Below are 16945 nucleotides of genomic sequence, written 5' to 3'. Positions count from 1 at the left end.
TCACAGTCCCTGGGGATTCTTCCCCCTTCAGCAGAGCAAAGCAGCTGTACCAGATTTCTGGGTTGAATGGCATCCCTGATTAATAGTGGTTTTCTTCCTTAAAACTGAGAATATTATTAAAGAGCATGTATATTTCTTCATAAAGCCACCTAATATAACTTACCTGTTTACTGAGTTCCGTAAAGAGGAAGACTTAAAGCTACCCTAAGAAATAGTATATGATACTCTGGGGTAGTCTAAAATGAAAAGCAGTGTTTGAGCTTATTCCCATATAAAAAGGAAAAACGAGGGTTGGGGGTGGGGAAGGGTTGATTTTGTTTCTTCTAGAGCTTTTTTTCTTTTCCTTTTTTTTTTGCATGCAAAAGATATTTAGCTATGTCAGTAACTGAGACTTCCCATTTTACAACTCTTTCCTGAAATAAAGTACTTAAAACTCTTCCTGCATTAGTAGGTATCTCAGTTGTATTGTGTTTATAGTTTTTGTAAAGTCAGCTACTAACCTGCTACGATGTGCATTGTCTGTTATATAGATAGGTAGCATTCACATTTGTGAGAAATTTCAACAAACAGGTTAAACAGATAAGTTTGGAATTAGTAGATAAGAGACCCAAAGCAGTTAACAATTGGTATTTTCCCCAAAGTATAGACATGACTGCCCATAAATACTGCTAGGGGGTCCAGGAGTAATTCCAGAAATAAAAATACTTCTGGTCTACAAATGAGATTGAATTGTCTCTGTTAACACCAGCATATCATAGGATTTCCTGAAACATTTTCACCTATGATCTCTAGACAGATTTCTGATACTTTGGTCATAACTAACTACATAGTTTGCCTTTCTACAAAGGAAAAGAATGTCAATAACTAGCTTATGTACCATTCCGTTAAATCATTAATGATATTTATTAATGTTTCATCATGCCTGTTTCACTGTTAAGATTAAACCTGGTATTAACAACAGGTTAATCTAGCAACATACTCAGCTAGACCTAGACTTCACCTCATGGAATTTAAAATCTGATGGCAACAATATGCAATATGCATTTATTTTTGTGTGTGTTTATAGGAAAATTTGTAGATGTAACAAGACAAGCAAAGATTTTTCTGAATTTCCAACTCTACCATAACAGAATCTCAGGCATTTTCCAAGAAATGGCATGATAGCAGCTGGTTACATGTTGTACTTAGAACACAATTGATGGAGTATATCTGTTGTGAGCCTGGTTTCTGTGTATGTGTCCAATTCAGTGATAGGAGAAGAAAGACTGTAATTACATTTGCATAAAGTGATTGTCTACTAAAGAGATGTAATTCCATTATTCCAAATATTAAATTCATATTTTAAAATATAAAACTGGTATATATATCAAGGAATATTTTAGGAAATCTTGTAGTTACCTGTCAGCATCTAACTATGTATTTAATCAGTAACCAATATGGAAATTGCAGAGTTTCTTCATCAGATTTTACATTTGGCATGCACAGCAATATATTAAATGCTGTGCTTGACTAGTAAGTATTGTGCAATAGGATGGCCTTTTAACCTCCACAATATACATTTTATTTTTATTCCCTACACTTGCACATGAGGTGCATATGTTCATATTTACCCCTTTGGAGATGGGTAACATACAACCAGCATAGCTCCATCTCCATGGCCATCTTTGATTTCATGCAACTTTCCTTTATCCTGTTTTCCACCCCCCACCCCCAAAAAATCCATTCCTAATAAACAGCTATCATGTTTCACCCTGTGTGTTTCAGTGGTACAAAATCGATATAAAATATGTACAGCTCTTTGGAATACTTGTTTATCTAGTAATGTACCTAGTAAATTAACAATGTTGTATAAATTTAATTACTTTCTTTTAACTATCCATCATAGAAACTAAATTATACCTTCATTTTATTAATGCTTGTCTACCTTTGGTTTCATTTAGGAAACCCCACCTGTTTCCTAATACTCAGAGATGATCGCCTCTCAGTGAGCCATGTTCAGATCATCTTTTTCTCAAGAATACTGACCTGCATTCTTGATGTACCCCTTCCCCTGTTCCCATCTTGCAGACACTTTTAAGTAATAAAATGCATGCACCTCACTAACAGAGAATACTTTCCTCTGTCTAAAGTTCTTCTTCACCTAGAAATTTCCTTTGCTGTTATTAATAAGATCCCTTCTCACAGTTTTGGAGCATATAACTGGGTGAGTTGGATACATATCTCAGAATTTTCTTTGATCCCTCACTTCTCAATTGACATTGCACCACATTGAACTGCACACTTTATTCCTACCATACTACATATTGTATAACTTCAAGCAGGAAAAAATGTCTGTTATTTCAAGCAAACAATATGCATTATTTGACTCCCTGAAAGACCCATTAATCTCTAAGTTTGAGTTATACTAGTCACTACTAGAGTTTCTAATTTGTGAATCTGTGTTCTAAACAATATAAATTACAAATCATTATTCTGTTCTGCAAAGTCATGCAGACTTTATATTTTTGAATTATCCTTCAGTATGCCCTGAAACCTAACCAGGTAACAATCAGAATTGAAGTTCTTTCTTCCCATAAACCTGAATTTTATCCTTTGCCATCAAAGCCTTTTTATTATAAAGGCTTGCATTAATTTTCTAACTTTAAATACATGTATAATTCTACAATAATACATTGTGCTTGAGTAGTTTATTTTCTACTCACAAAGGGTACAAAAAGATACTAAACCTAGCTTCTCACTAAGCATAGTTAATAAAGATCTCAAATAATCTTCTTTAAGGGACTGAATGTCATCCTCTTTTCTAAAGTGGAAAGAGCATAGACTTTGGAGTCAGTCAGACTTTGTTTCAGATCTTAGCTGTGTCAACATGTAACCTTGGGGAAGTCATGTAATCTCACCACCACATCTTCCCCCTCTGTAAAAATGGAGTATACACAATGTTTAGTGGTTGCCGAAATTAAATGAATTAATATATATAAAGCACCTACCAAATAATGGGCAGTTCACAATGGTAGCCATTACTATTGTTATTATTTGTCACTGGACTAATAAAACTTTCCAGTTTAGTTTTTATTATTTTGAAGTTCTATGGTATTATCATGCAGCTGATAAATAGTTTTGTACTTAATATGCTTGCATGTCATTGGTGGATGAGAAATTATTACTCTAATATTTGAAAGGTGTTTGGGGGTTCATCAAGATGAGAGGTATGATAAATATAAGATGCCATTGTTTTTACCTGTACTTTCTTCAGGGTATCCTGTCTTGGTAGTGAATGGAAGAGGGCCTGGTCCCTGGGGCAGTGCAGAAGGCACTTTCATCATCTCACTCACTGCAAATGTCATGTGAGGTTTCATGGAAGTATTAAGAGATCCAATTAAGAAGAATAGTTCTGAGTCTAAACCAGCCCAGAGTGGCTTCTCTAGGGGAAACTCCCCGCTCAGCTGGTACGTTTGTGTTTGTCATTAGGGACACCTTGTATCCCAGGTGCCTGTCTTCAGACATCTGCCTGTACTGGCTTCATGTTACACACAGTCCACATTTAATAACACTCCTACTGTTATTTATAGGCTTAGCTATGTTAATAAGATTGTTTCACTCTGAGTTCTTTCTCTTATCCTAGTGGCTAGTGGTTGTGGAAAGAGGAGGGGTTAAAGTGGGAAATGAAGTGTTAGTTTAAGGGAAGATTAGGTGTTATGCTATCATGCGTTGCTTTTCGCCTTTGTGCAGCCCTGAATCTGTGGAGGCTAGTCCAGCAGTTAATGAGAAGAGCGTGTATTCCACTCATAATTATGGGACCACTCAGAGGCATGGGTGTCGAGGACTGCCTTATGCTGTGAGTATGCATTTGTTTCTCTCCAGAGCAGTGATCTTCCTGGAGTGTAATCCATTCTTATACATTGTGACTTTCTTGAAATGTTTATATGCAGCATGACGAAGTTGCCCCTTTTGCACTTCCCTGACTCCAGCGGACGTCTAGCCCTGCATCATTGTTCTTGTTTTTATGTCCCAGTTGACCTTGGCATTTTGTTTTATCACTTTCCTGGTTGAAGCCAAAAAAACGAAGGGTACTGCTTTCTTCTTTCTTTCCATATGTACCATACTTTAGGGGAGAGAGGGGCCAGTGTTTGGACACTGTTGATTTAAAAAATCTTATTTTCAGGATCATAATTACGGAGCCCCTCCTCCTCCGACACCTCCTGCTTCTCCCCCTGTCCAGACGATCATCCCTCGTTCTGACCTGAATGGCCTGCCGTCGCCCGTAGAGGAACGCTGTGGAGACAGCCCGAACTCTGAAGGAGAGACTGTACCTACCTGGTGTCCTTGTGGTCTTTCTCAGGATGGCTTCCTTCTCAACTGTGACAAGTGCAGGTAAGATCCTGTTCCATCTAAATTTAAGTCTGGGTTGCTGGGATTAGGGTTTCTTACTAGTAGGGAAAAGCTCAAAGTATTCTTTCTTGTGTTTGTTAATGTAGATGATTCCTTAGTGCTCCTTGGCTCGAATTCTCTGCACTAGGTGAGAATTGCTGACAACAAGGAATGAGAGATTGATGTTAAAGCTATTGAATTTGATATGAAATTTAATGTCCTGGAACCATTTGGTAGGTGGGAGGGAGGGGGTAGCATATGCAGAGACACTTCGCCCATGTGTGCTATGATGTGATGCATGCTGTTGGAAGGACTACTTTAAGTTTATTTTCCCTCTTTAGGGGAATGAGCAGGGGGAAGGTTATTAGACTTCATCGGCGGAAGCAGGACAACATATCAGGTGAGCGGAAGATGATTAGGTCCACAGTTTGACATATAAATATTTTGTGATTTGAATGTTCATTTTAAGAACCCCTCTTATAAGTTCCCATGGTCCCCCCAGCCAGCTCTTTTCACGGAAAAAGATAGAAGTCCTCTCAAGACCACTGTATAGTTCTGTCATTGTAAACAAAATGTACCGAGAACATTCTAGTCCTATAGCAAAGCATTCCTTGTGAACACAAAACATGGAAAATTAGCCAGTCTCAAATTGTTAGAGATTGAGTCAGTAAAGCTTAGGGACTGAATACAAGGGGAGAAATAGATACCATGAGGAATAGGGTTTATATGCTTAATGCCAATGACGTAGTATCTTGTTTTCGTAAGGAAGATCTGTACTTAATGTTGCTTTACAGATTATTATAAGAGTTAATAGTGGAGGTAATGACTTACTGGATGTGGGGCACATCTAAAAGAATAAACTGCTTTTGAGACTATTAGTACCTGAACTATGAAATCATCGTTTTTCAGGTGGGGATAGCAGTGCAACAGAAAGCTGGGATGAAGAGCTTTCTCCTTCCACTGTGTTGTATACAGCAACACAGCACACACCTACAAGCATCACCTTAACTGTTCGAAGAACCAAACCCAAGAAGCGAAAAAAGAGTCCGGAAAAGGGTCGTGCAGCACCAAAGACGAAGAAAATCAAGGTATGGAGAGTAAAAATATCTTAAATAGAAATGTCTGAAATAGCTCAAATTTTGGAGCAAGAATGCCCCAAAATTATTTTAAGAAGTTTGATCCAGATGTTTGAAGGGCCACTTTTGTTCTACTTGCAAAAATCAGCTAATCTGTGTTATGTGCATGTAGACCAACCTCTCTTCTGCCACACCATATCATCACTACTGGCTCAAAGTTTCTTCTACTCCAGCCCCCATCCCAGGTATGAAATTGCAGCCCTACCTGGCACAAGCCCATATGTGTTGCAGCCTCAAGTCTAGGCTTCCACTATCCTTACAGTATCTCCCCACCTCTGAACCCCAAAGTACAGTCTGAAATTCTTGTCCTGGTTATATGCCTCATGTCTTTGGGTTAATTGTTTTCCTTGTTAAAAAAAAAAAAAAAAAAAAAATCAGGAAACATCTCTTGAATGGTCTAGGCTTCCTCAGTGTCATGGTCACTTTCCTGTATTCTCAGCTAAAAAGTCTCCGGGAGAAACTTCTTTTGGTTTGTGTTCTTTCTTCCCCATCACAGCAACTCTGTTGCTTCTAGGTGACTTGTTCACCCCTTTTTAAGGGGATTGGTCTTTGTTTCCTTCTTAGTCTCAAAACTGGTAAATCTGCAACTTTAAAATTTTTTTATTTACTTTTTCTCTGAGTATCAGGGGTGTGTATAGGATTTAAGAGATGCATGCTCTTCCCTGTTAATTACCTAGCTTCACAGTAGAAAGTATTGAAATCAGTCTCAGAGTTCATTGGCCTTGTACCCCTGTTCTTGATAAGAGTTTGGGGAATTCCATGGTATTTTTTTACCTAGAGAAAGGGGGACAGAATAGAACACTAGTTTGTGCCTTAGCTTTAGTCTCAGATAGGTATAACTGTCATTCTTGGTACCAAGTTTTGTTTGTTCTACTTGTTTTCCTCCTTGGGATAGGCATTTCGAGAGGGATCCCGGAAGTCCTTGCGGATGAAGGTAAGGGGTAATCTTCCCTGATGCTGTGTTTTACTTCACTGTGATCTTGCATTTTGGTCAGCTTCTTTCCTGACACTGATGATCTGGGAATCTTGGATTCTGCTTTTCATTAGTTTGTAGTTGTTGCCATTCAGTTTTCATAGAGCTTTTCTCCAAAGTAGCTTTTCTTGGCCATTTTCTGAAATATTTTCCCTTTCTGTAATCAGCTTTCATTGATTGGTTTTTCATTCGTTGCTTTTCTAGGGGGTAAGTGACATTTTTCCAAACAAAATGAGGCTGGTGTGTTCTGTCACTGTGATTGAGCTCAACCTTAGGAGTGAAGTTTTCTTGGTAATGACATAGGATCTTTTGTGCATCTACCCTAGCACTGTGTGGTCTTTAATTGCAGGAAGCTTGTATTGATAAGAATTACTGTTTTCTCTTAGCATATCTGTTTGGTGGAAAAGACTTAAGTAATGCTAGCTTGTTTTTTAAGACATGAAATAAAAGAGTTTATGAGGCATGATTTTGTAAAGAACTTGGAGAATAGAGAGATTATGTGCAATGGTTTAAAAGAACTTTTAGGTGCTGACTGATTAAAAACAGTTTGCCAAAAGGAGGTTTGATTATGCTGTCTGGTATCTTCCTTAACCTATGTACATATATATAGGAGAACAACATACCTCCTAAATTATTACTTAGGAGTTCAAAGCATTTAATTAGAATTAAATTTGAATTTATAAGTATTCATATTCTTCAATAGTGTAAAAGCAGGATCTTTCCTATTGAGAGTTATAGGGCATAACCATTAAAATCTTTAGGAAGGCCAGGCACGTTGGGTCACGCCTATAATCCCTGCACTTTGGGAGGCCAAGATGGACAGATCACCTGAGGTTGGGAGTTCAAGACCAGCCTGGCCAACATGGTGAAACCCCATCTCTACTAAAAATACCAAAATTAGCCAGGTGTGGTGGCAGGTGCCTGTAGTCCCAGCTACTCAGGAGGCTGAGGCAGAAGAATTGCTTGAACCCGGGAGGCGGTGGTTGCAGTGAGTCAAGATCGTGCCACTGCACTCCAGCCTGGATGAGGTAGACTCCATCCCCCACCACCCCCAAAAAAAAACATTTCAGTAAGGATAAGCTTTTGAGGATTGCTTTATGTGCAGCACCAATATGACTGGTGTTAGCAAGATTACAGGTAACATTTTATCGAAAGTCTGAAGGCCTCACTGAGTATCTACCTATAAAAAGACTTGTACATGCCTGTGAAAGAGATGGGAGAGGACTCGGAACTACAGAGCATCAGAGGCCTGGGATGTGTCTTGGAAGACAAATTAATCATTTTTTTGCTGGATCTGTCTCCTGCAGGTGGCCACATTTGCTTTAACTGCCCCTTTATTTTTCTCTCATTAGAGAGGGGCCTTTTAAATAGACTTTGGAGGCAGATAATAGCCCTAATCCTGGCTACTAAATGCTTTTCTCTTATCAAGCAACTATTGTAACTTTTCTCCAGAAGCTCGAAACCTTTTGAAAGCTGTAAACTGGCTCTTCCAGAAAACTGCACATAAACCCCAAATTTTGTTCACAGTTTGAGGAGATTGACAGCCTCACCGTTGTGTTAAAATTTATATAGAAAAATAAAATTACTAGTCATTTTTATTCTTTTAATGGTAAATAGAGTTATACATTTTTGCTCAGAATTACTAGTTTAAAACTCCTTCAGTGATCCAGGTGGGAGCCATAAGAATTAGAAAAAAATATCATTTGGATTTTTAATCCCAATGTCAAGAGCAGCTTCCCTACTGAAGACTTAATTATAAATCAGGTTTTCTCAGCCTTGACACTGTTGACAGTTTGGACCAAATAGTTCTGTGTTGTGGAAGGGACTGTTCTTTGTTTTCAAGATGTGAACAGGATCCCTGGTATCTACTCACTAGGTGTTAGTAACATACATACACTCAGTTGAGATTATAAAAAATGTCATCAGATATTACTAAATGTCACCTGGGTGTAAAGTTTCCCTTGATTGAGAACCACTGCTCTAAACCCAATTGAGGTAGAGTCTCTAATGCCTTGAAGGCTGAGTCAGCAGAGTAAACACACAGTGACATTAGTGAACAATGGCTAATACTGTGACAGAGGCTCCCAGAATACAGTACACCGATCAAGTCATAAGTTTAATAATTGCTACTTAAAGCTGGGAATATTGTTTGGATACTGCTAATCCCTAGTCCGTAACCTCCGTTAAGTCTAAGGTTTTGCACTATTCCTTTGCTCAGCTGCTACTGATGTCAAGCAGGTGATATTCTGATTCTTAGTGTGTTGGCCTTAGGTATTTCTTTAGATCCCTTCATTTATTGTTCAGTCTTTTGGACTCTAGTGAGACATGTGGAAACAATAGTGTTGATTTTTTTTTCTTCCATACTCCTGTTCCTTGCAGAAAGGATAATAGACAATAATCAGCAATAGTGATGCGAAAGTGGTAAAAGTGTTATGATAAGTATCAGTGTTTTCTGTGCTATTCATGGAAAGTATATTTAATTTTGTTGTGCCTGTTTGCAAGTTTAATATGGACATAGATTTTCAAGTAACTTTGATACTACAATGTCTTTTCCTTCTAATCATCGCTAGCATGACATCATCACTATCAGTGTTTGTTTTGTTTTCTGATGGCACTTAAGTCTTGAACACCATGGAGGAGAACATGTGTTGGGCTTAAGCTTTGTCTCTGTAGCTCAGGCACTGTCTGTTTAGGAAACTGTTTCTGAGTTGTAATCTTTCCTCAATACTGTCACCATAAAAGACAATGGTTTATCTAAAGGAGTATAACAAAGTACCCCTTAGACATTTTCTGTTCTCCCTATCTACTCCTCTCCCCTCATTTCACCTCTTCAGATTATTTAGAATGTGGTAATTTAAATTGTTGAAAATAGTATTAGAAAGATATTACTCAAATAATATATGAATAGTAAGATTATGATTGAATTGATGAGATTGATTAGGGTCACATGTAGATTTAGAATGAACGTGTATTATGAAAATAAGTGACACAAAAACATTCATTCTCCTGGAAAATAGTCAGAAAACCAGTTTGGGCTACCACTAACACAGATGTTCAATGAGTATGAAAATTTAATCAGTGATAAATTTGAGGTCTCTACTCTTTACTTTTATGGATATTTTCTTACAAACTTGATGTCAGTTTTTAATAAGAAAATTGATTTTTATGACTTTAAAATAGTCATAAAATCACAGTGATGGGATGAAACTACGATCCAAATTAATTTCTTAATTTGTAAATGGAGAAACTGAGCTTCCCCATAAAGAAGTTTTTCAAGGTCTCACCTTTCATTGGTAACAAAAGCATGATAGAAACCAGTTCCTGACTCCCAGTCCATTACTCTTTTATGCCACATCAGTTGCCAAGCGATAAATTTTCTCTGGAACCCCAACCTGTACCACCCCCATTCCCAACCCCCTATTTATACGTGGACTTTACTAATCTCTCTGAATTTGTTTTCTACAGAATTCTCCCTCTGAAGCACAGAATTTAGATGAGAATACAACCGAGGGCTGGGAAAATCGGATAAGACTATGGACTGACCAGTATGAAGAAGCTTTCACTAATCAATACAGTGCAGATGTGCAGAACGCCCTTGAACAACATCTACATTCTAACAAGGAGTTTGTGGGCAAACCTACTATTTTAGACACTATTAATAAGACTGAATTGGCCTGTAATAACACAGTTATTGGTTCCCAAATGCAGGTAAGTATCAAAGGATTGAAGACTCTCTAAGTAGCTGAAATATTAAGGACCCAGGAAGAGAGTAATGGATTGAAATTACTGTTCCTTCCAAATGTACAAGGCCTTAGAATAACAAATTAGCCAGGTGTCGATCATATGTAACCAAAAGTAGGTTACATTAACTGGAAACTATCTGGATACTTATTTTTAAACTACTTTTATTAATCAAAAATAGATGAATTGATGCTGTGTGCAATGGCTCTCCTATAATACCAGCACTTTGGCAAGAAGCCAGGGTGGGAGGATTGCTTGCGGCCAGCAGTTCAAGACCTGCCTGGACAACATAGACCCTGTCTTTGCAAAAACAATTAAAAATTAGCCAGTTGTGGTGGAACACACCTGTAAGTCTCAGCTACTGGGGAGGCTGAGGTGGAAGGATTACTTGCGCCTAGGAATTTGAGGTTATAGTAAACTATGATTGCACCACTGCACTCCAGCCTGAGTGACAGAGTGAGACCCTGTCTCTCTTTAGTAGAAAAAGGCTTAGTATGGGAAATTTTATACAGCCTAGGTAGGAATTGTGTAAGGTTTGTAGAAAGTTAAGCGGGTTCTCTCTCATTTTTATATTAGAGATAGAGTCACTGAAACCTTAGTTCTGTATTTTTCTTTGATCTGTTCTTGCCTTTTCTGGGGAGGCAGTTTCACTAGATGTAGCATGTCTCTTCAAAAAATTGAGGTTTTATCCCATTTTAAAATTTCTCATCATTGATCTAAATAACACAGAGATAAAACCTGAAAATGTTAGCGCCTTTTCCTTAATTATGAAATAATTTGAGTGTCTACTAAGCTGTTCTTGCTGTTTAATGTTACTGCTCTGGTTTTATTCAGTTACAGCTGGGAAGAGTCACTCGTGTTCAAAAGCACCGGAAAATCCTGAGGGCTGCAAGAGATTTGGCTTTGGACACTCTTATAATAGAGTATCGTGGGAAAGTCATGTTACGACAACAATTTGAGGTCAATGGGCATTTCTTCAAAAAGTAAGAACATTGTTCATTGGGCAGTGAGGGCTAATGTGGACCTGATTGACCATTGTTGTTGTAAAAATCATTGTTTGATAGGATGCTCTTGGGAGAAAAAAAAATCGCAACTCAGATAAGCTCACGCCTGTCTGCTATTTGTAGAGAAGTGCAAGTAAATCTGCAAATTTTTTAATGTATAAAGTGGTGACATCTCCTTTCCAAGCCAAGCATTCCTTGTTTTGTGCTTGTTCTTTAATCAAAAGCAGACAAGCATGTATATTTTCCAAGTTTAGGCATTGCAAAAGACCACTGCTGCTTCTTTTAGCATCTGCTTCATATTTGGAGTCATGGGGTGGCCTTTTATTTGTGTTGAGAATTACAGGAATTTTAATTATGTCCCTAGACCATATCCCTTTGTGCTCTTCTACTCAAAATTCAATGGTGTAGAGATGTGTGTGGATGCCCGTACTTTCGGTAATGATGCTCGGTTCATCAGAAGATCTTGTACACCAAATGCAGAGGTAAGATATCTATAGCAACATTCCTTTGAGTGGAACCACCAAATGACAAGCTTACTGAAGAAGCAGTGTGAAACTTCACTCAGATAAAGGTCTGTAGATAATAGTCATGATTTTTCATTGTGAGAGGTGAAAAACAAAAGTAATGGTGCTTTTATACTGACAAAACAGAAGTAAGGAAAGAATTTTTTTTAGAGAAGGAAAGAACAAGTTAGCATTTGCTAAGGAGAAAGCTAGAGTGGATAAGAAAATCAGTGCAGTTATATTAAAGAAATTGCCATACAGTGGAAGTAGATGTCATTAGGCCTAACTCAACTATTTGGTTGCAGTTTTTTCAGATTTTAGTAACTAGTGTTCTATGAGAGGATCTAGACATTTCCAGAATTCATTACTCAGAGCAACCACATCAAATAAAGCAAGAAAATCCACAGAGCTTTACTCACTGGCTAAGGAATTTTAAATCTCTGGTGCAGCTGGAAACAGCTATAAGATGTGAAAGCAGAGATTTTACCCTGATTTCTAACATCTCAAGATTTCTCCACGTATTTCAAGAAGTATCATAAATTTTCAAGCCTGTACAGTATATTACTTTCAGATGAAATGAAGGGGCTAAATAACAGATCACCGTTAACTCTAAATGAAGAGAAAGTGTTAGGGTAAAAGGTTTTTTCCTCTCTTATGGAAACTTCATGATGTTTATGAAAAATCCAACCAGAAGCCTTTTCATCCAGGTGCGACACATGATTGCAGATGGGATGATTCACCTGTGTATCTATGCTGTGTCTGCCATCACCAAGGATGCTGAGGTCACCATAGCATTTGATTATGAGTATAGTAACTGGTAAGACCTCTAAGACCTTTCCTAACATAAATGTCCTTGTCTTACGTATTAAACTATTCACTCTGTTTAAAGTCTGCTTTTGTTTCTTGCCTTTTCCTTTGTTTACTTAATCTTTTCATGACTAATGCATCTTCTGCCTAGAAATTGTAAAGGAAAAGACAAACTTAAGGTTTTTTTTTTTTTTAGAGATACAGATAACCTTGTATGATACTGCTTACAAGTTTCCTGACAAAAGCGTTTTGTTTGGCTTATGCCTTTTCAGCAAGAATTAGCGAAATGAATATATATTTATGAGGTACTCCTGGAAATTACAATAGCATCCTCTTGTTATGCACAGAGTACTTACGTCAGGGACTATATAGAATGAGAATTTAATATGTTGCGTGTACTTTTAATTTGTCAATTATAACCTTATAAACCTAGGGGTGGGATTTAAAGATTCACCATGTCCACAGAAACCATGTAATCTAGCTGTATATGACAATACAGAAAAACAAATGGCAATTTACAGATGAATATGTGATGCATTTTATAAATTATATGCTTTTCCTTGGTCACTTTGGGCAAAATAGAGATTATGTGGTAAAGTGATGTTAGGTCTAGGTATAAGAAGAAAAGATCTTCTGCCTAATTCATCAAAGAAAATAAAAAAAAGTTTTAATAAGAAGTAGGGAATTAGTAGGTGAAAGTGAGGTCATAGTAATGGTGGGCATGAGATGAGTCTCCCCACATCAACCTTTATCATTGATTCACTGCCTGCTAAATAGCAAATAAACCATTGGGAGAATTGAATTTAGAGATGGCTGTCTTTTTTTTTCCCCCACTGACCATGGGGTAGAATTGGGGTTACACAGAGAAAGACAGAATCCTGAAAGTGTTAGGTCAGGCACAGTGGCTCATGCCTGTAATCCCAGCACTTTGGGAGGCTGAGGCTGGAAGATCACTTGAGCCCAGCAGTTCAAGACCAGCCTAGGCAACATGGCAAAATCCCGTCTCTGCCAAAAATGAAAAAACTAGCTGAGCATGATGGTGCATGCCTGTAGTCCCAGCTTCTCAGGAGGCTGAGGTAGGACATCACTTGAGCCTGGGAAGTGGAGGTTGCAGTGAGCTGCGATGCACCACTGCACTCCAGCTTGGGCGACAGAGCAAAACTCTGTCTCTAATAAAAAGAAAAACAAAAGTATGTATAGGACTCTCTAATGTCTCTGTTAAACTTATTCAGATCCAATATCAGAGGAAATTACTGTGCTGATATTTTGAGAGAGTGAATGGATAATAAAACTGAATTTCAAGGGCACTGAGACAGGCATTTTGGTTGTTTCTTTGGAGCAGTAATTATAAAGTGGACTGTGCGTGTCACAAGGGAAACCGGAATTGTCCTATACAAAAAAGGAATCCTAATGCTACAGAACTGCCACTCCCACCACCTACTCCAAGCCTACCCACCATTGGAGCAGAGACTAGACGTAGAAAAGCACGACGGAAAGAGCTAGAGATGGAGCAGCAGAATGAGGCTCCAGAGGAGAATAATGACCAGCAATCACAAGAAGTTCCAGAAAAAGTAACTGTATCCAGTGACCATGAGGTAATCGTCCCTGGTCAAATGATGCTATGGCAGCTATCCTCCAAAGGAAGAGGATCCCAGGTTGCCGCATGGTTTAAGTAGGGGAGCTAGTAATACTTAATACCCTTTGTATCAAAGTGGGTGTGTTGTGTTCATTCATTCCTGTTTTACAATGTCAAGAACATCCTTTGTTGGTTTTGCACCAGAGAATAGGGCTTATCATCTGTGTTTACCATGTGGCCTCACATGAGTTAATACTTTAAAGCACTAGAAATTGTTATAGAGAGTTTTAAGCTACCAGAATAAAACATTGATTTTTTCTCAGAGCTTGAGTACAGCTGAATATTGCCTCTGTCTTAAAGGAAGTAGACAATCCAGAAGAAAAACCAGAAGAAGAGAAAGAAGAGGTTATAGATGATCAGGAGAACCTAGCTCATAGCAGGAGGGTGAGTACCATCTGACAGTCCTTTGCTCCTTCTCATTTCTGCTACTTGCATTATGTGAACCCCTTCTGTTCTCTTGACTTTGTATCATCTCATTGATTTGACCTGTAGGTTATAATTTGGCCTTTTTCCATAATATAGGTTTTATTTTAATTTTTTATTTCTTGCAGTTTTCTAGTGATTATTATGTAGTGATGGTTTTAAAAGATTTTTTTTTTTTTTTTAAACTAACAGTCTGGTTCCAAAAAATTGGCTGGTCAGAATCAAAATATATTATAGTTGATTTGCTCTGAATTAGGAATTTTCTAGGTTTGTGTGAGTTTTGAATTTTTTTAAAACCCTTTTAGTCATTTGAACTAAAATATTCTGCTTTTATGCTGAAACCAGTCGTGTGTTTATGACCCTGATTTAGTTTAAAGAAAATCTACTTGGTTATTTTAGAACTCTGAAAATACAAAGAAAACTTGGTTTTGATGACTTTTTCTTTTATATTAAAAAGTTTCAAAATAACTGACCCTTTTTGAAGTTTATGTTTGACCTTGCCTTTATTTACAACCATTCCCTACATTTAAAATGAAATATTTTATTTTTAGTTTTTATCTTTTTTCCAAGTTATGTGTGTCATCTTATTGGTAGTTAAATGAGTTTCTATAAATTTCCATTAATAATACTTTTGTAAAGCCTGTTCCCTCATCCTCATTTGAAGCTTCCTTCTACACCAATGCCATTTATTTCTAGACCCGAGAAGACAGGAAGGTAGAAGCCATCATGCATGCTTTTGAAAACTTAGAGAAAAGAAAGAAGCGGCGGGATCAGCCCTTGGAACAGAGCAACTCTGATATAGAAATTACTACAACCACTTCAGAGGCTCCCGTTGGTGAAGAGACAAAAACTGAAGCCCCTGAATCTGAAGTTAGTAACTCTGCTTCAAATGTTACCATCCCAAGCACCCCACAGAGTGTTGGTGTGAACACCCGGCGGTCTTCCCAAGCAGGGGTAAGTCTTCAGAGCTTAGACATCCTCACCTTTGCTAATGTTTTGGAATGGTTAAAATCAGTATTTTCAGCTGTGTTCCATATCACAATAAATAAGGCCATTAACTGTTTAACTGGAACCATTTCATTGGCCTATTTTATAAATGCTTATTAGAAATAGAAATAATTAACCCAGACATCTGCCCCTAGCCTCTCTAGCTCATTTAAATGTATACATTTTTGTGTTTAAGAATTACATTTTAAATTAGTGTTTCTAATCCTTACAGTTTTCATCAGTAGACATTCTGAATGCTTAACGTGAATAGAAAATTAGACTGTTTGCTGATAAGACATTTCTACTAAGCATTTAACCCTACCTACTATTGCTACAGGATATTGCTGCAGAAAAACCAGTCCCCAAGCCACCTCCAGCAAAGCCTTCTAGGCCCCGGCCGAAGAGTCGAATTTCTCGATACAGGACCAGTTCAGCCCAAAGACTAAAGCGTCAGAAGCAGGCCAGTGCACAGCAGGCAGAGTTGTCACAAGCTGCCTTGGACGAGGGAGGAAATAACAGTTTAGTAACTCCTACTGAAGCTGGAAGTATAGACAGTTCAGGAGAAAACAGGCAATTAACAGGGTCTGACCCAACTGTGGTGTCAATTGGTGGATCCCATGTCAACCGTGCTGCATCTAAGTACCCCAAAACCAAAAAGGTAAGTCACAAATAGCATCTTTTATAAGTCTAGTCTGGCAAGGGCTGTCTTAGTGAAATGAGAGGACCTATAATCCCCAGAAGAAACTAATACCAATATTATTAGACTGAAAGTTCTAAAATGCTTTGACACAAAAGGCCAGAGCCATCCTGCTGCCTGTTGTTTCCTTATTTTTAGTCAGCTTAAATCACTGATACCTGAAATTATTCCTCTCTTAGTGGACATAGAGAGAGTGAAAGAAGATACCCATGCCTTCTGATTGCCCAGTTCATACTTAACTGCAGCTGCTGCATCTCCCTCTGTCCTAGCTTCTAGATGACATTCATCTTTGTGAACTACATTACTACCTCTTGATTTATATATCTGCAACATCAACTAATGATCTCTTTTTTACCTTAGTATCTAGTTACAGAATGGTTGAATGATAAAGCAGAGAAGCAAGAGTGCCCTGTTGAGTGTCCTTTACGTATCACGACGGATCCAACTGTACTGGCAACGACCCTGAACATGTTACCGGGTCTTATCCATTCCCCATTAATTTGCACCACCCCCAAACACTACATTCGTTTTGGATCACCCTTTATCCCTGAGAGGCGTCGAAGGCCCCTTCTGCCTGATGGCACATTCAGCTCCTGTAAGAAGGTATGTCTGTGTGTGTGTGTGTGTGTGTGTGTATGTGTATGTGTGTGTGTGTGTGTGTGTGTGTGTG

The 16945-nt window shown here is 38.1% G+C and overlaps 1 protein-coding gene across 21 annotated transcripts in view; it reads left to right on the top strand.

Annotated features, from left to right (window-relative positions):
- Positions 1-16945, top strand: part of SETD5 (SET domain containing 5) — an 80195-nt gene that overhangs the window by 34657 nt on the left and 28593 nt on the right. For 4 of the 21 annotated variants that reach the window (XM_037728874.1, XM_037728872.1, XM_037728873.1 and 1 more), the window contains 15 exons: positions 3254-3446; positions 3730-3835; positions 4163-4371; positions 4710-4768; positions 5278-5456; positions 6400-6438; positions 9943-10185; positions 11053-11201; positions 11587-11704; positions 12433-12542; positions 13875-14127; positions 14469-14552; positions 15288-15545; positions 15916-16236; positions 16636-16878. In XM_037728874.1, coding sequence (XP_037584802.1) covers positions 3355-3446; positions 3730-3835; positions 4163-4371; positions 4710-4768; positions 5278-5456; positions 6400-6438; positions 9943-10185; positions 11053-11201; positions 11587-11704; positions 12433-12542; positions 13875-14127; positions 14469-14552; positions 15288-15545; positions 15916-16236; positions 16636-16878 — 2463 coding nt within the window. In that variant the 5' untranslated portion in view covers positions 3254-3354. Of the gene's footprint in view, positions 1-3253; positions 3447-3729; positions 3836-3880; positions 4068-4162; positions 4372-4475; positions 4517-4709; positions 4769-5277; positions 5457-6399; positions 6439-9942; positions 10186-11052; positions 11202-11586; positions 11705-12432; positions 12543-13874; positions 14128-14468; positions 14553-15287; positions 15546-15915; positions 16237-16635; positions 16879-16945 lie in introns of those variants that run through there. The other 17 variants (XM_017501579.2, XM_037728883.1, XM_037728886.1 and 14 more) reach the window with 10 other exon arrangements.

This window comes from Cebus imitator, unplaced genomic scaffold, assembly GCF_001604975.1.
Source record: "Cebus imitator isolate Cc_AM_T3 unplaced genomic scaffold, Cebus_imitator-1.0 Scaffold281, whole genome shotgun sequence".
In the NCBI taxonomy this organism is placed as follows: domain Eukaryota; kingdom Metazoa; phylum Chordata; class Mammalia; order Primates; family Cebidae; genus Cebus; species Cebus imitator.
Note: the sequence above shows the minus strand (reverse complement) of the source record. Positions and strands in the feature narration are given on the sequence as shown.